At 30.1% G+C, this 19,217-nt stretch overlaps 2 protein-coding genes across 2 annotated transcripts; both read right to left on the bottom strand.

Annotated features, from left to right (window-relative positions):
- Positions 1-2,577: 2,577 nt before the first annotated feature.
- Positions 2,578-10,458, bottom strand: LOC113386517 (puromycin-sensitive aminopeptidase-like). Its single transcript, XM_026624296.1, has 5 exons — positions 10,279-10,458; positions 7,011-7,253; positions 5,328-5,611; positions 2,655-3,011; positions 2,578-2,605 (listed from the first exon to the last, which is right to left on the bottom strand). Exons 1-5 carry the CDS (start codon positions 10,456-10,458, stop codon positions 2,578-2,580), a joined length of 1,092 nt encoding a protein of 363 aa, XP_026480081.1.
- Positions 10,459-11,341: 883 nt separating this feature from the next.
- On the bottom strand, positions 11,342-15,776 carry LOC113386516 (aminopeptidase M1-C-like). Its single transcript, XM_026624295.1, has 5 exons — positions 15,639-15,776; positions 15,388-15,580; positions 13,461-14,049; positions 13,261-13,398; positions 11,342-11,588 (listed from the first exon to the last, which is right to left on the bottom strand). Exons 1-5 carry the CDS (start codon positions 15,774-15,776, stop codon positions 11,342-11,344), a joined length of 1,305 nt encoding a protein of 434 aa, XP_026480080.1.
- Between the last annotated feature and the right edge of the window lie 3,441 nt (positions 15,777-19,217).

Genomic DNA, 19,217 nt, shown 5'->3' with positions numbered 1-19,217 from the left:
GATGTTAAATAATTTTTTTAAATATATAAAAACAACTTTTTTATTAGGAAAATTGTAAAACAAAATTTATGACATTATCAAAATTTGTGGGAGAATTTTTGATGAACTGAAACTAGTCTGATGTATCTGTAAATTATTAAATATTAATAAAAATGTACAGTAGTTACTTGAAAGAGTGAATTCAATTTGTTTGCAATTAGTTTATGATAGTAATCTGATTTTCGTGACTTTTTAGGAAATAATACCTTTATTATTATTTTTAAGTTACATTTTTATATCGTGCTGAGTTTCAATTGATTATGGGACCAAATAATGAAAATTTTAAGTTTTTTATTAATTTATGACAATTTACTGTCATTTAGAAATGTCATATAATTTGCTGAGTTGTTTTATTTATTTTATTTAAATATTGGATCTATTCTAAATTTTATTAAATTGTTTGATATTCATTTTTGATTATTTACATGTCGCGAACGTTTTAGTCTTTATTTTTTATTTAAATATTTGAATGATTTTTAATTTTATTAACATTTCTAATTATCGGATTTTATTATTTACACATCTAATTATAAGTGCAAATCGTTAAAGACTTTTAAGATGAAGCTTAAAATATGTTTAATGTTTTAACTTTTATTTTATTTATAATTATTTGGTTTTCTAATTCAGTACATTTTTTTTCTGAAAATGTATAGTTTTTTGCAGAATTTAAAAATGTTTCCTATATATCAAGAATGATGAAAATATTTTTTTTAATTTAAACTTTGCTTTTTATGATTCATCAAAAATATTTCAGTTTTATACTAGAGTAGTAGTTTATATATTTTGTGTTTATTTGACCAAATTTTGTTTTTAGTATAGTTAAGTCCGCATTTCAACTTCCAATTATGCAAAATTTTTATATGAAAGTGCATATAACAGTTTTCACAAGATTTTAGTAAATTTTATCTAGTTTTTACTGATGTTAACAATTTCAAATGTCTGAAAAGAAAATTAAAAGTTATTTGAAAAATAGTAAAAAAATGTTCTAAATTCATTTAATGCAATTTTTGGAAATCTTTTTTAAAGTCTGCATTTCAACTACAAATTATGCAGAAATATTATTCTTAAGTGTATATAACAGTTTTCACAAGATTTTAGTAAATTTTATCTACTTTTCACATATGTATAGAAAACTATGAGGTCTTGGGAAAAGTTCCGAGATATTCCTAAAAATATAAAAAATGATATATTCCTGAAAATAGAAAAAAATGTCCTAAACCAACTATTGCAAATGGAAATACTAAAGTTCCCAATTCAACTTCGAATTATTAAAAAAAAATATATGCAAGTGTATATAAAAGTTTTCACAAGATTTTAGTAAATTTTATCTACTTTTCATATATGTATAAAAAGCTATGAGGTCTTAGGAAAAGTTCCGAGATATTCCTAAAAATATAAAAAATGATATATTCCTGAAAATATAAAAAAATGTCCTAAACCAACTGTTGCAAATGGAAATACTAAAGTCCGCATTTCAACTTCGAATTATTCAAAAATTTTATATGCAAGTGTATGTAACAGTTTTTACAAGGTTTTAGTAAATTTTATCTACTTTTTACGTATGTATATAAGACTATGAGGTCTTGGGAAAAGTTTCGAGATATTTCTAAAAATATAAAAAAATGTCCTAAACCAACAATTGCAAATGGAAGTAATAAAGTCCGCATTTCAAGGACGAATTATTCAAAATTTTTACATGCAAGTGTATATAACAGTTTTCACAAGATTTTAGTAAATTTTATCTACTTTTTACACATGTATAGAAAACTATGAGGTCTTGGGAAATGTTCCGAGATATTCCTAAAAATATAAAAAAATGTCCTAAACCAACTTTTGCAAATGGAAATACTAAAGTCCGCATTTCAACTTCGAATTATTCAAAACTTTTATATGCAAGTTTATACAACAGTTTTCACAGGATTTTAGTAAATTTTATCTACTTTTCACATATGTAAAGAAAACTATGAGGTCTTGGGAAAAGTTCCGAGATGTACCTAAAAATATAAAACAAATGTCCTAAACAACCAATGATTGCAAATGAAAATACTAAAGTCCGCATTTCAAGGACGAATTATTCAAAATTTTTACATGCAAGTGTATAAAACAGTTTTTACTAAAAGTTAGTAAATTGAATCTAGTTTTTACTGATGTAAACAAATTTAAATGTCCGGGAAGAAACTTAAAAGTTATTTAGACAAATATAAAAATTGTCCCTGTTATCAGAGTTCTATTAATACTAGATTGGTTTTTCACCAAGATAAAACACAGTACCATTTTTCAAATATATTTATTATTTGTTTAAATAAATAGTACTTTGAAAACTATCTGACAAAGTTTTTAACATATTTCATATCATAACTATTTCTTTTGCTGATATTGAAAATAAGCATTAATTCCTTCAATAAACCTTTGGGAACGAGCAGCATTTTTTAATATTACTAATACCTTCACAAATATATATTTGGATTTCTGGTAAAGGATTTCTCTCAAAATACTTTCCAATTTTTTCCGCTTTCAAATCGCAATTGAATTTTGTTATTAGGGCAAAGACAACTTCACCAAGAACCTAAAAATAGTAAAAAAATAACAAATCTCAACTTAGATCGATTTTTTACCTTACCACGTCTTCCTGGCATTTGTCCAAAAACATTTGTCTATTTTTTACAAAATAGCACCAAGAAGCATTTCTTCCAGCATCAGTGTCAGTCAAATTTTTCAAAATGATTAAAAAATCTTTTGGTTGAACATCTTCGCTCGTCATAAATTCCAAAACCATGTCCATAATTTTAGAATCGGTTACTTTACCCATCGATGATAAAATTCGAGATTTTTCGTCGTTATTTTCGGTCTTTTTGTAAATTCTTATCAACTTTTCCATCGAGTTGACATTTGTGTCTAGGGCAAGGGCTGTGTAGCAAATTTCTGATATGTCTGGATGGAGGGGTTTTGAATTGATTTGTAGATTTTCTTGCCTGTGAATAAAATTTTTATTGGTTTTGTTATTTGGTTTTATAATAGATATTTTGAAGGATTATGTGTGTGAATTGCAAGGTTGTAGTGCAAACGGTGCGTCCTGTAAAAAATTCTAAACTTTTGGGAGCCATTTTACACACTTGAACATATATTAGTAAAATACTTTTTAAATCAAAATTTTGTTAGAACACTTATCGATTTTAGTATTTGTCGTCATGAAATATACTTTAAGGAATAACATATTTGAGTTGCAAGTTTGTAGAACAAACGGTACGTCCTGTAGGGCTCTCTAAAAATACTAATATTATGAGAGTCATTTTACACGTTTATAACATATATTGATAAAACTTTTTTTAATTCAAATTTTTGTTAAAAAACCTATCAATTTTAGTATTTGTTATTATAAAAGATACTTTGAAGAATAACATATGTGAATTACAAGGCTGTAGTATAAACAGTACGTCCTGTAGAGCTCTTTAAATATACTAATATTCCGAAAGTCAGTTTACATGCATATGATATTTATTGTTAAAATATTTTTTAAATCAAAATTTTGTTAGAAAACATATCAATTTTAGTATTTGACGTCATAAAAGATATTTTGAAAAATAAAATATCTGAATCGCAAGTCTGTAGTACAAACGGTGCGTCCTGTAGAGCTCTCTGAAAATATTATTGTTCTGAGAGTTATTATAAACGCTTGTAACATATATAGATAAAATATTTTTTAATTAGAAATATTGTTAGAAAACCTCTCAATTTTAGTATTTTTTATTATAGTAAAGACTTTGAAGAATGACATATGCGATTTACAAGATTGTAGTACAAACAGTGCGTCCTGCAGAGCTCTTTGAAAATACTAATGTTCCGAGAGTCATTTTACACGTTAATAATATCTATTAGTAAAACATTTTTCAAATCAATTTTTTGTTAGAAAACCTATCAATTTTAGTATTTGTCGTCATAGTAAAAACTTTGAAGAATAAAATATGCCATTTACGAGTTTGTAGTACAAACGGTGCGTCCTGCGGAGCTCTTTGAAAATATTGATCTTTTGAGAGTCATTTCACTGTCATATGACATCTGTTGATGAAATATTTTTTAAATCAAAATTTTGTTTGCAACCCTATTGATTTTAGTATTTGTTATCATAAAAGACCCTTTGAAGAATGTCATATCTGAATTGTAAGGCTGTAGTACAAACGGTACGTCCTGTAGAGCTCTTCGAAAACACTTATCTCCTGAGAGTCATCTCACATGCTTATGACATTTGATAATAAAATATTTTTTAAATCAAAATATTGTTAGAAAATCTATCAATTTTAGTATTTGTCATCATAAGAGACATTTTGAAGAATGACGTATTTAAATTACAAGATTGTAGTACAAACGGTACGTCCAGTAGAGCTTTCTGAAAGTAGTATTACACGTTAATAACATCTATTGATAAAATATTTTTTGAATCAAAATTTCGTTAGAAAATCGATCGATTTTATTACTTGACGCCAAAAAAGATACTTCCAAAAATAACATATATAAATTACAAGCTTGTGGTACAAACTGTACACCCTGTTGAGCTCCTTGAAAATACTTATCCTCCGAAAGTCATTTCACCTATAAGAACACCTTACATATGGCATATATAACTAAAATCTGCTTTAAATCAAAATATTGTTAGAAAACCTATTAAATTTAATATTGATCATCACAAAAGACATTTTGAAGAATGACATATCTAAATTACAAGGTTGTAGTACAAACGATACGTCCTGTAGAGCCCTCAAAAAATATTTACCCTCCGAGGCTAATTTCACCCATATAAACACACTTTACATATGGCTTATATTGCTAAAATATTTTTTAAATCAAAATTTTGTTAGAAAAACTATCAAAGTTAGTATTTGTTATCATAGTAGAGACTCTGAAGAATATTATATGTAAATTACAAAATTGTAGTACCAACGGTGCGTCCAGTAGAGCTCTTTGAACCCACAAATCCTCCGAAAGTCATTCCACACATAGAATATTTATTCATGTAAAAAATGCTACAATACTAGTTTCCAAACAAAGATTTCCACGCTGAGTAAATTCAAATTTTGTATAGAAACAAGTATACTATACTAATTTCTATACCGAGATTTCATCAAATGTACTATGTAAGATATCTGACAAAATACAAAATATGTATGGAATTTAGTATACTTAAGCAATTTTTAGAGTGAGTCATTTTTTATTGGGGATGTTTATGCAATTCGCCTTAAGGCAAAACAACCCTCACAACTTATTACCTAGATAGTTTTTTACCAATTTATTACCTAGATAGTGCTTCTTGTCTTGCAACCCCATCTCCCAACTTCATAAACCTGATATAAAACAAGGATCTCAATGCAGGTTTGAAAATGTCTTCTTCAGGATCTGGATTCCATTTGATCAATTTCCTCCTTACTGGTGAAAATAGATCATGAACAAATTTGTCGAAATCTTTGGTGCATTCTGAACCACTGATGCATCTGTAGATGTCATCGATGATGCAATTGTCGATGTGTTTGAGGGATAAATAATTAGTTTCGTGAGTGTAGTACCTTAGAAGTCCTAGGAACTAAAATACAAGGATTTGATTTTTTTTGCTTGTATTGACAAAACAATTGCTTTTGAGGATAAAAAATTATTACATCTTTTTTTTGTTCTCCATAAAATATTTTTGTAATTTTGGATTAAAAACTCAAACTAGCTGTAAGTAGAATTCTGTCTTAAGGCAATTAAGGCATCGTGCCTTAAGGCAAATTGCTGGAACTTCCCGTACCGCAATTCAAAATTCGATCAATTAAAAATAATCAATAATAATCAATAAAAGTTGATCAATGATTTGAAACTTTTGATAGAATTTCGAACCATATTAAATTATTCTATCTTAAATCATTTATTTTGAAATGTTTTGAAAATTCTAAACTTTTTTTTAAAGCAATCGTACTGCTTTAACTGCATAAAGATGAAATATCAAAACGCTTAAGCGCCGTGTCGCAGTCTAACGCGTAAACATTGGTACGGAACCCATAAGAATGTAAACAAAATTTATACTTATTATTAAAATCTCTATAAAATATTAGATAATTTGATGTGCATATGTCTTGACACGCAAAAATTTGAACAGTTCTTCACTCAGTTAATACAAATAAAATGTTTTTTGAATTATTCAAATCGGACGATACGTTCTCTTAAAAACTAAGTTACTGTTTTTGGCACTTTTTGCCCCGTATCTTTGGAACGGTTAGACCTGCCTTCGGCAAAAACTAGTCAGCTTGTCTCCTTATCAATACGAATCGAATGTTTTTTGAATTATTCAAATCACTTCGTCCGTGTTTCCGAAATCGTCGACGAAAATTTGTATCCGCACACACACACCCACACGCACACACACACATACATCAATTTTTTCTAAGGTATGCCAAAATGTTCAGAAACCTCTGAAACGTAAAGATATATAATTTCATCATTTTGCGATTACTATAACTCACCCTACGGGAAGTTAAAAATTTCACAGTCTAAGCGCCACTCTGGTACAAATGTTTACCCAAGTGCGTTTAGACTGTTTACGTATCGGAGCACTTTTCCAATTTTGTGCCAAACTATTGAAAAATGTGAAAATGCCGCCAAGCTAAGCACAGTATAAGTGAAAATGTCGCACAGAATTGTTTGCATTTAGACTGTGACTATACGGGAGCACTTTTTCAATTTTGTGTAAATTGGGCAACTATTTTTTTTTTAAATTGAATTTGAAATGAAATGAAGATTGTTAATGTTCTGGAGATGGATTGATTATTTATGATTTACATTTGATTTGCTCAGATATAACAAGATAGCAAAAATAATGAAAGTTACAGTATTTGTAATAATATATTTGAAAACGTTTAAAATTTCTCGAATATTTCATTACGGTACGAAAAGTTCCAGCAATTTGCCTTAAGGCACGATGCCATACACCACTAGTTTCTACTAACTTGTTCCATCGACTTTTTCCCAGAGACTGTCAAACTGTAGGCATCACTGATGACTCCCAATCTTTCGATCAGGGGAAATCTGAGATATCTCAGAGTTTGCCTAAAAGCCACCAGCATCTCTTCCTGATACTGCACTTTGTAGTATCCGATGCATTGTGGATTTATTACAATGTAGTCGTCGCATTTTAGATCTGTTAATGTTATTTTTTTGCTGAATTCGTCCAGGAGCACTTTGTCTACTGGCTGGAAATAGAAACAGAAATAAGAATGACTTTAACACATTAATTGCCAGGATTATAACATAAATTTTCATATGGATCATGGTAACTTTATTAGGTATTTTGGTTAAAGAAACTTATGAGGCATTTTTGACTCAAAATATAACATTGTCATGATAGTAAATACTGTGAAAATGTGTAACTATTTGCTGTGCCGTCAGGCGTATTTTATATATAACCAAAACAAGGAAGAATGTTCGATCATCAGATTCTTCCTTGCTTGGTTATATGTGAAATTCGCCTGATCAATAGATAAACATTTTCACAATTTTCACGTTACCATGACACCGCTATGTTATGATGCAGAATTGCCTCATTAATGCATTAAAAATTTTTTTTTGCCTAAACACTATTTTTTATGTCACACACATATATGTCTGACATGGCTCTATATTAATTTTTTTCTTCTATCTAGTCGCCTATATCAAATCTATATGTCTAACATAGCTCATATGAAACTTTTTGACGTCAGACACATATGACTGACATGGCGATTAACAAGTTAAACATGTAAAATAATCAAAATTAATATTGCTAACATTTTACTTTTTCACCATTTTTCTACATTTTTTAAACTTTCTATTACACTTGGTATTTGTTTAACCAATTAACTATGGTTGACGAAAATACTCGTCATGAATGAGTGATAAATATCTATATTTGTCTCGGAGAAGCAGAATAATTGTGTATTGACGAGTATATTTGTCATAAAGAAGCGGCATAACTTTGTGTATTGACGTGTATCTTTGTCATGGAGAATCTGCATTATTTTGTATTTTTTTACATTTTTTATTTTTTTGGTATTTATTTAACCAGTTAATTGTGATTGACGAATATACTCGTCATGGATAAGAGTTAAATCTCTATCTTGACGTGTATATTTGTCTCGCAGAAGCGAAATATTTATGTATTGACGTGTATATTTGTCACGAAGAAACGGCATAACTTTGTGTATGGACGTTTATATTCATTATGAAGAATCTGCATTATTTTGTGTATTGAAGTGTATATACGTCATGGAGAATCTGCATTAATTACTTTGTGTATTTTTTACATTTTCTAATTTTTTGGTATTTATTTAACAAGTTAACTGTGATTGACAAATATACTCGTCATGAATAAGTGATAAATTTCTATATTATATATTTGTCATGAAAAAGCGGAATGATTGTGTATTGACGTGTATATTTGTCACGAAGAAACGGCATAACTTTGTGCATCGACGTGTATATTCGTCATGAAGAACCTGCATTATTTTGTGTTTATATTTTCTATTTTTTTTATTTATTTAACCAGTTAACTGTTACTGACGAATAACCTCGTCATGAATAAGTGATAAATTTCCATATTGATGTATATTCGTCATGAAAAAGCGGGTTGATTGTGTGTTGACGTGTATATTCGCCATAAAGTTGAATTATTTTGTGTGTTGACGTGCATATTTGTCACGAAGAAACGGCATAACTTTTTGTATGGACGTTTATATTCGTTATGAAGAATCTGCAATATTTTGTGTATTGACGTGTATATTCGTTATGAAAAAGCGGCATAACTTTGTATATTGACGTGTATATTTGTCATAGAAAATCTGCATAATTTTTTGTATTGACGTGTATATTTGTAATGGAGAAGTTGCATAATTTTTTGTATTGACGTGCATATTTATTAAATAGGAGTAATAGAATTTTGTGTATGTGACGTGTATATTTGTCATACTTTTAAAACAGTTATTTGTTTTATAGACGAGTATATTCGACTTACTTGTAAAAATTATTTTGTGTAGTTACTGTTTGTAAAACAGTTATTTTATGTTTTGACGAGTATATTCGGCATACTCGTAAAAGTTATATTGTTTATTGACGAGTATATTTGTCATGATTTTAAAACAGTATTTTGTGTAGTGACGAGTATATTTGTCATAATTTTAAAATAAATATCTTGTGCATTGATGAGTATATTTGACATGCTTGTAAAACATTTATTTTGTGTATTGACGTGTATATTTGTGAAACTTTTAAAACAGCTAGTTTGTGTATTGACGAGTATATTTGTCATGTTTGTAAAACAGTTATTTTGTGCATTGACAAGTATATTGGTTATTTTTATAAAACAATTTTGTGTATTGACGAGTTTATTTGTCACGCTTGTAAAATAGTTACATTTTGTGTATTGACGAGTATACGAGGTCTGTTCAAAAAGTTTTCGTAATTTTCGTTTTTTCAAAAAAATATTTATTTATTCGTCTACATTAATGTGGTCCCCTTCAAAGTAGTCCCCCCCAGATATAATACACTTATGCCAGCGTTTTTTCCAATTTTCGAAGCACCCTTGATATTCACTCTTTGATATGTCCTTGAGCACTCTCAGCGATTTTCTTCAATCGAGGAAAACCGCCGTCCTTTCATGGGTCTCTTCAACTTTGGGAATAGGAAAAAGTCACACGGAGCCATATCTGGTGAATTTTTGCACTTTGCAACACTTTATTTCATTTTTTACGCAAAATTTAATACAAATTCTTTGACTTTTCAATTCTTCCATTGTAAAAATCGCCGAGCTCAGAAAAACACGTCGAACCTTAGCGACTACCACAGACAAAGTAAACAGTGAATATAGCTGAAAATTTCATCATACTTTAGGGGCATGTATACCAACACAATAAAAAAAAAATTTTGACAATCAGACACTCCAGACCCGCGAAATTTAATTATTAGTAATTCCGGGTACTTTTTGAACAGACCATGTATTTGTCATACTTTTAAAACAACAGCTAGTTTGTGCATGATGTGACGAGTATATTTGTAACGCGTATAAAACAGCGACTATATGCTATTTAAATTTATATTGTAACGATATTTCTCAATCTCAGTGATTGACAAATATAGTCGTCGTAATATTTTTTATTTTTCAAAAATGTATATTTGTAAATGTATAATATAATGTAATATTAAGTGAATTATTAATATTGTTATATTAATATTGTTTATTTTTACCTTACAAACACACGTCGATACCAAAATAGCAATCGGTATAATCCACATTGGTGACTTTTCATGCTGACAGGTGTCACCACTAAATTTTTCTTGAGTTATTGTCAATTCGCTATTGAAGCACTTTCTTTCTTCCTTAACTATCACAAGTGGAAAGCCCGGTTCTTCTATCCATGTTTTCATTATAGGCTCTGTAATAAAAAAACACATATATATATATATATATATATATATATATATATATATACTAGCACACCCGACGAACTCCGTTTCTCCACCAGATGGTTCCGTGAGAAATGTGAAGAATTTGTTTGTTTGTTTTATATTTGAAAAGGAAAAATGTGATTTTATTATACAACAGTAATGAATTTATTTCGATTACAAAAATGAAGTATTTTTTAGTTAAACTTCTCTAAGTAAATGAAAGTGAATCCGCAAATTATCCGTTTCATTGAAGTGCTCTTTGGTAAACCACATTTTTTGTTTTTTGGTCTGACGTTAACACAAACAAAGCGGATGGTTTTCCAACTCGTGAACAGGCAACGTATAACTGCCCATTTGAGAAACAATGATTTTCTAAATAATCTATTTGAAATTTATCCCGCAAACACTGAGCGATTGGCCTTGCGACTTGTTAATTGTCATTGCGAACGCAAGGCGAACTGGAAATTGCAATCGTTTGAAGTCAAACGGAAGACCAGTCGGAATCATTGGTATGTCACCAAATCGCCAGAAATTTTTGATTGAATGGTGAAATTCAGTGCGTGTACATCATTATTCTTTGCGGCAAGAATTGTTCGTTGACTTAACCAAGCATAATTCTGATAGTTCTCACTAATGCTATTACTCGAATTTTTAATTACGGTGCGTGAAGTTCCAGCAGCTTGCATTAAGGCACGTTGGCATGCACAACTAATTTTCTTAGCTATAAACTTTGCGGAGCCCGAGACCTTTCCAACGAATGCAAAATTGTCGAAATCGGTTCGTGCGTTCTGGAGTTATTTCGTCAGGAAGGAAAACCCGACTTATTTTCATATATATAGAAGATAGAATAAGTTTTTTAAACCTAAGTTTTTATACCCAAGTTTTCTCCACTGATCCTAAGGATGATCTGCCACAATTCCTCCCTGCTCATATTGCCATATCGGAATTTCTGCAAACACAATTGAAGGGCTTTCTGAAAGTTTTCCTGTCCTACCCAGTTTGCAATCATTTTAATCAAACAGGCGGCCTTGCTCCTCTCATAGGGTCTGCAGACACTGTTCAATTCTAAGGGATCAATATCCTTGCGTTCTATGGGGGATGAATCGCTTCTGAAAAATATGAAAAATGGGTGAAAAATTAGTTGGGAGAGATATTTTGCCTTAAGGCAAGTTGCATGATGCATGCTTAATAATTAGTGAGATTTATTTGTGTTTTTCTTCTAGGTACTTTTGTCTAAAATTTGGTGAACTATACTAAATTCCATACAAATTTTGCATTTCCTCAGATGTCTTACATAGTACGTTTGATGAAATCTCATTATTAAACATAGTATAGTGCAGAACAAATTTGTCTGACATGGTTCATGTAGAAATTGTTAACGTCAGACATATATGACTGACACAACATGTTACGTGTTAAAAACTAATTTTTCAACAGGTTTGAACTTTTATAAAAAAAATTATGAAAAATCATTTTAAATTTTTTTTTTTTTGTCACACTCTGATTTTGTAATATTGGGGACTCTACTGACAAGCAAAATGGGATTTTTAAGAAATATTTAAACAGAAAAGGGACTCTACTGATGAGCAAACTTAGGAGATATTTTTACAAGAAAAAGGACTTTACGAACAAACTAGAATTTCTTGGAAAATTACTGAAAAAGGGACTACTAAATATTTTGACAAGAAAAAGGACTCTACTGACAAGCAGGAAACATTTTTATAACAAAAAGGACTCTACTGACGAGCAACCTAATTTTTTTAGATTTTTTTTTCAGTAAAGGAACTCTACTGACGAGCAACCTAGAACTTTCCTAACTTTTGCTTTTTTAAATGAAAGCATTCTGAATTCTTTCAGACAATATTTATACAGACAAGGGACTCTATTGACGAGCAAGCTAGATTTTTTTGAAAAATATTTGTACTGGAAAGAGACTACAGACGAGCAAACCAACTTTTTTTTAAAATATTTATCCGGGAAAGGTACTCTACTGACGAGAAAACTAGATTTTTTTTTTAGAGAATATTAATACGAGGAACTCTACGACGTGCAAACTTGATTTTTTGAGAAACATTTATACAGAAAAGGGACTCTACTGACGAGCAAACTTGATTTTTTTGGGAAACATTTATACAGAAAAGGGACTCTACTGACGAGCAAACTTAGAAAATATTTTTACAAGAAAAAACACGAAACTCTACTGACAAAAAAGTAATAGCTTTAAGGGGACTCTACTGGCGAGCAAACTAGAATATTTTTAAAAAATAAGAAGTAACTCAATTAAATTATTTATACAAGAAACTCTACTGACGAGCAACCTAAAAATTTATTTGAAAATATTTAGAAAAAAAGGTACTCTACTGATGAGCAAACTAAAATTTCTTGAAAATTATTTATGCAGAAAAGGGACTCTACTGACGAGCAATCTCATTTAGGTACAACATTTTTTTTGTTCAATATTGAATCTCAAAAATAATTTGGTCTTTAATTTTAATTCTAGCTAAAATTATGAAGTTCACTTTTTATTTGTGCAATTCAGTTTAAATAATTCTTAGAAATATGAGATAAGGTCGTTTGATTCTAACTTTGCTCGATTAAGTTTTGTTCATTTAATTTTCATATAAACATATATAAACATCTTCATCCAATTTATATTTTGTCTATAAAATACGAATAATGAAAGTTACAGTACTCATAATAATCTTATAAAAACATTTAAAATTCCTCAAATATTTTATTACGGTACTGGAAGTTCCAGCAATTTGAACAATAATTCCTTACCTTGAATCAAACTGCATAGCAGGAATAGTATATTTGTAAACAAAGTGATTTATCACATACTGAGCCCAAAATTCACTTTCCAAACACAAACTTTCCATATAGCAAGCGATGCCTTCGTAGATCCAATAATGACTCCACCTGAAAAAAAAACTGATTCACTGAAAATCCCACTTACACCTAGTTTATATCTATCATCTTACCATTCTGCAGTGACAATATTCCCAAACCACTGATAAGCCAATTCTCTAGACAAAACTTCCACAATACTCTGCTGTCTTATACCTTGACAACTATCCTTATCATAAAGTACATGACAGTCCTTCAAAATGACCAAACCCAAATTGCTAATGGCCTCAGTCCCCAAATCTTCATCAGCAGCCACCAAATCCAACTTCGGTAAAGGATATTTGACATCAAAATACCTTTCGTAAAACCTTAAAATCTTATCCACGCAATCCAAAGCAAATTGTGCCTGATCCTTAGCACCGACGGCTGTATAGATCCGGACACATATTCTGTCCTCTACCATTTTTTCCATGTAATCGTAGTTGCCTATTATCAAGGCAAAGTGGTACGTAGACATACGAGGAGTTTTGTCGAAGCAAATTGTTTTGGAGTTTTCTTCATGGTTGCTTTGGGTGTTGGAAAGTTGCACTTTGATTTCTGGAACTGTCAGTTTAACCTCAAAAGTTGCTTTTAGCAAAGGTTCGTCCCAGCAAGGGAAAAGGTGACGGGTGTGAACGGGCCAGTTTTCGGTTATGGTCGACATTTTTAGGAAGTTCAGGATTCCTACAAAAAACAAAGGAGTTTTACAGTGCTCAAAACAAGCTTTAAAATTGATTAAAATTTAAGTTGATCGTATTTAATCTAGAATCTAGCTTAGTTCAAGAGATTCCAAAATATCTCGCAAATGAGAGCACAGTGAAAAAGTTTACAGGTTACAACCTATTTCCTCTTTATTCCCGAAGGAGAAATTTATGTTTTCATAAAAAAATCCGAATTGCTAAATTTTATGTTTTCTCGACGTTTCAAGCCATTCGGAATCGAATGAGACCAAATTTGGAAAAAGTATGTGTGTGTGTGCGTGTGAACAGATTTTTTGCCGTAAATCGACGTTTTCTCGAAAACGGCGATAAGGACTAGCGTTCCTAAGTTTTGTGCGATGATCGGCCAAACCGTTTCTTTGTAAATCGCAGAAAAGTGAAATTTTTCGTCCACGTTTTAGCCCGCAATTCTGAATCGATTTTGAAAAATCAAAAACCGTTCGAAAGATATTAGATGAGAATCGTGCTGATTAGTTTTTGATAAAGATCGGCCGGGCCGTTTTCTTGTAATAAAATTAAAAAAAACATTTTCACGATTTTTATCATTTTTTTGGCGGTAGATACCATAGTCTTCTAGATCATACTAAAATATTACAGCCCTACGACAACTCGTTTAGCTTTAAAAATTCATCAAAGTTTGCAAAAATTAGTATCGTTCTTTTGGAATTTGTCAAAATTAGACCTTTGATCGACGTTTTCTCAGAAATGCCTGAACCGATTTCAGAAATTTAAAAGCCATTTGATGTATTTCAATGAGGACTATCGTTTGTCATGTATGTGAGACGATCTGCCAAACCGTTTCTTTGTAATTTGAAAAAAATTGTTAAACTTTTTGTCCACATTTAAGCTCAAACTACCGACTCTATTTTAAAATCAAACTTTTCAAAGATATTAGTTGGAAATGGTACTGATTAGTTTTAGTGAAAATCTACCGAGCCGTTTTCTTGTAATTAACTGTTGAAACAAAATTTAAGCCGATTTTTATGGAACCTTTTTTGGCGATATATATCATGGTCTTATATAACTTACTGATATATTATTTTTAAAAAAATATCAAAGTTTGAGAAAATGAGTAGTTTTTTTGACATTTGTTAAAATTACAATTAGAAGATTTACTTGGTCTAACGATAGTAGTACTTGGTCTTAATGAACATACCTACCATTAAAGTCCAGCGGAAAATGATTCAATTATATAAAATGTTGATTTTTGAAAATCTAATTTTGAAACCTAATTCCAAAATTTCCTGCAAATCGGAGCACAGTAAAAATTCCGAGTTTATCGTGTCAACTTTTATGTTCTCACCTATATATTCAATTTCCAGAACATAAATTCCGCCCTCAATCGTCTTATCAAATAAAATCGTGGCGGTTTCCTCATCCTCATCATAACTCACATCATCAGTTTCGCACACACAGCTACTTGCCGATAGGATTTTGGCATGATTTATGACCAAATCCGCGGAATTCAGAGTGATTTCTTCTATATCTTCCAAAACCTAAAATTATAAATATTAGTGCTGACTTTGGGGTTTCAGATTCCATTTTTTTACTTACATCGATATCGACAGAAACTTTTCCAACAAACGTCGAACATTTGGACAGGGGTTCCAATTCCAGTTTATAATGTTTTGGGACGATGCAATGTGGAAGATTTCCATAAGTTGTAAACATTAATGAAGTCATTGAATCCATCGTAGATTTTTTTTTTCAATTAAAAATATTTGCGAGTGACATATGAAACAAAAGAATACGACAATGACGACCTTCTTTCATAGACTTTACACTGCGTAAACTGCTAGTCAGGCGCAAATAAAGTGTAACTAGTGGTATATGGCATCGTGTCTTAAGACAAATTGCTGCAACTTCCCGTACCAAATTTTTTTTTTAAAAGATTAACATTTTTGAAAAAAATTTACTCTGAATAATTAGATTTTTGAGAAACTATTTTTGACAAAAATTTACTTTTTTTTGAAAAAAAGAACACATTTTGAAGAAAAGTGTATTTTGAAATATTTTGGAAATTCAGAAGTTTTTTTCAAAGCGATCGTACTGCTTTAACTGCATAGAGATAAAATATCGAAGCGCGTAAGCGCCGCGTCGCCGTCTAACGGATAAGCATTGGTACGGAACCCATAGAAATGTAAACAAAATTTATACTTATTGTTAAAAATCTTTATAAAATATCTGATAATTGATGTGCATATGTCTCATGATCATTTTTGACCGCCAGATGGCATTTTTTTTACTGGGATCATTTTTGACCGCCAGATGGCATTTTTTTACTACTTTTTTACTAGATCTCCGAAAACGCTAGACCTGCCTTCGTAAAAATTGATCAATTTTCATCTTGTCAATACAAGTAAAATGTTGTGTTTGAATTACAAGTCGAAAGCTCCGTTCTCTTAGAAACTGAGTTATCGTTTTTGGCACTTTTGCTCCATATCTTCGGAACGGCCAGACCAGCCTTTGCCAGAAAACTAATCACACGTTTCCTAATCAATACGAATTGAATGTTTTTTGAAATTTAAATCGCTTCATCCGTGTTTCCGAAATCGTCGACGAAAATTGTATCCGAACACACACACGCCACACACACACACACAACAATTTTTTCTAAGGTATGCCAAAACATAAAATTCAGAAGACCAAAAAAACGTTAAGATACTATAAAAAAATTTTTATTTTTGAGTTTTTTTTTACGATTACTATACCTTACTCTATGGGAAGTTAAAGATAGAAGGGGACTGTGAGGTGGGTACTGTGAGAACGAGCATTGCCGACAATCGTGGAAGACTCCCTAAATGATTAAGTGCTATATGAATTTACCTTTGGTTCTATGTTCAATAATTTGCACAGAGGCAATATTATAAAAATAATTTCCCACAAAATACTAGCCATATCAATGCCATTATATTACTTAAAATAAAAAAATAAAAAATAATTAATTGGAATTAGGAATAATTATTGTGTATGTATAAATAAATATTAATAAAAATATATTTAAGAAAATTTGAGTTAAATTTAAAAAAAACAAATATTGGTTTTTTAGTTTCACTATTTTATTTGTATTGATTTATATTTGGAATTTATTATCAACAAGTTGGGTTCTAATTTTGCTCACCAGTTTCAGATTATTTCTAAAATTTGTTAACATTTGGTGACTGATAACAAAACTTTTCTGGATTTCCTTAATTTTTCTTGTTTGATTCTAAAATATTTTTGATCATTAGATATCAATTTTTGATGAGCTCTAAAATTTTCTGTTTATGATATAAAACTCTTGATCCTTCTTCTTGCCTGATTTCAGATAAAAATTTAATTATCAGGATGTCAATTTTTGATGATCTCTAGAATTTTGTTGTCCCCGAATTAATTGCAATTATTCCCTTGTACAGTTCCTTAATCGTATTTAATTATCTTTCATCAGCACTTTAAAAATAATCAATTCTTCAGAAAATGTCTAATTTTCTTGGTCGACTCTTGGTACGACTATCCTTCTATTGTCGTGAATAATTATCCATCTGAGTTGGTTAATTTAGTCCAAAATATTTCCAAGGATCAAAATTTTTGTGAGTTTATAAGGAACCAAAAAGTGATAAGGGTTTACCAATATTTGGTTCATTAATTGACTTTTCATGATCAATCTGGAGGGATCTCTTGATTGTTGATCGAAAGTTATGACCTGGTTGATCCAAAAGTCATGTTTTAACATTTATTCAAAAATATTTTCTAAGAATCAAAAAACTTGGTATATCATTAGGATTCAAAAAGATTATAAGAATTTCACAATATTTGGTTTACTAATTGACTTTTTCACAATGAATCCTGGGAATGATCTCTTGGTTGATCTAAATATGATCCTGGCTGATTCAAAAATTATGTCTTACTTCTTATTCCAAAAATTTCCTAAGGATCGAAACTTTTGTTATATCATTAGGATCCAAAAAGATTATAAGATCTTTCCAATATTTGTTTATAAACTGACTTTTTCATGATCAATCCTAGAATGATCTCTTGATGGATAATCTAAAAATTATGTCCTGGTTGATTTTAAATATCTCATACCAATTATTCCAAAATAAATCCTAAGGGTCAGAATACTGATCAGATCATTGGGATTCCAAAAAGACAAATTTCAAAACTTGGCTTTAAAATTTACTTTTTTATAATCAATCTAAGATCAATCTTGGTGATCTAAAAATTAGGTCTTGGCTGATTCAAAAATCATGTTTTACTATTTATCCAAAAATAATTCTTAAAGATCAAAGTACTTGTTAGATCATTAGAATCCAAAAAGATATTAAAAACTTTCCAATATTTGGTTTATAATCTGACTTTTTCATGATCAATCCTAGAATGATCTCTTGATGGATAATCTGAAAATTATGTCCTGGTTGATTTAAATATCTCATACCAATTATTCCAAAATAAATCCTAAGGGTCAGAATACTGATCAGATCATTGGTATTCCAAAAGACAAAATCTTCACAACTTGGCTCGTAAATTGACTTTTTCATAATGAATCCTGGAAAGATCTCTTGGTGATCTAGAAATTATGTCTTGGTTGATCCAAAATTTACGTCGTACCAATATCTTGATCAATTTTATAACTTTTCAGTATCGACATCCCTTTTGGATGTGCAATGTTTTTATATAAAACAACCAACAATGTTGGTTTCAAAATTATTACTCCATCAGCATTTTTTGCAAAAAAAAAATAGACCTTTCTTAGAGTTTATAGTATTTGCTGGTCCAAAATCATGTCTTGCTAATATTTTGTTCATCTGTCTATCATAAATTTGTCAAGAATCTCTTGGGTATATAAAATTTGATTCAGAAAAAATTTGATTCTATCCAAAAAAGTAGACAATTCATTGTAGACCTTTTTAATGGCTTTGGATAATTTTAAAATCAAGTCTTGCTAGTAGATATTGATCTTTTCATCATCAATCTACCAAGGATCTCTTTTGTATAAACATTTTTTCAACGTCCAACAAAGTTGGCCTTAAAATTATTACTCCATCCGCATTTTTTTTATCTATAATGTAGACAATTATTTGTAAGGCATTTTAAAGGTTTTGGCTGATCTTAAAATTACTTCTTGAACTTCTTGATGATCTTTCCATCATCAAT

The sequence above is a fragment of the Ctenocephalides felis genome, unplaced genomic scaffold (assembly GCF_003426905.1).
Source record: "Ctenocephalides felis isolate EL2017-DRISC unplaced genomic scaffold, ASM342690v1 CF-g0.4_SCAFFOLD_03571, whole genome shotgun sequence".
In the NCBI taxonomy this organism is placed as follows: domain Eukaryota; kingdom Metazoa; phylum Arthropoda; class Insecta; order Siphonaptera; family Pulicidae; genus Ctenocephalides; species Ctenocephalides felis.
Note: the sequence above shows the minus strand (reverse complement) of the source record. Positions and strands in the feature narration are given on the sequence as shown.

What these genes read in the sequence shown, in the direction of transcription:
- LOC113386517 (XM_026624296.1), bottom strand. Translation starts at nt 10,458, where the DNA reads ATGAAAACATGGATAGAAGAACCGGGCTTTCCACTTGTGATAGTTAAG. An exon ending in GGAAAAAGTCGATGGAACAA is followed by an intron (nt 5,612 to 7,010) that starts GTTAGTAGAAAC and finishes CTTGTATTTTAG; the next exon opens with TTCCTAGGACTTCTAAGGTA. An exon ending in AGACAAGAAGCACTATCTAG is followed by an intron (nt 3,012 to 5,327) that starts GTAATAAATTGG and finishes TTTTATTCACAG; the next exon opens with GCAAGAAAATCTACAAATCA.
- LOC113386516 (XM_026624295.1), bottom strand. Translation starts at nt 15,776, where the DNA reads ATGGATTCAATGACTTCATTAATGTTTACAACTTATGGAAATCTTCCA. An exon ending in AAGTTTCTGTCGATATCGAT is followed by an intron (nt 15,581 to 15,638) that starts GTAAGTAAAAAA and finishes TTATAATTTTAG; the next exon opens with GTTTTGGAAGATATAGAAGA. An exon ending in GCTATGCAGTTTGATTCAAG is followed by an intron (nt 11,589 to 13,260) that starts GTAAGGAATTAT and finishes CATATTTTTCAG; the next exon opens with AAGCGATTCATCCCCCATAG.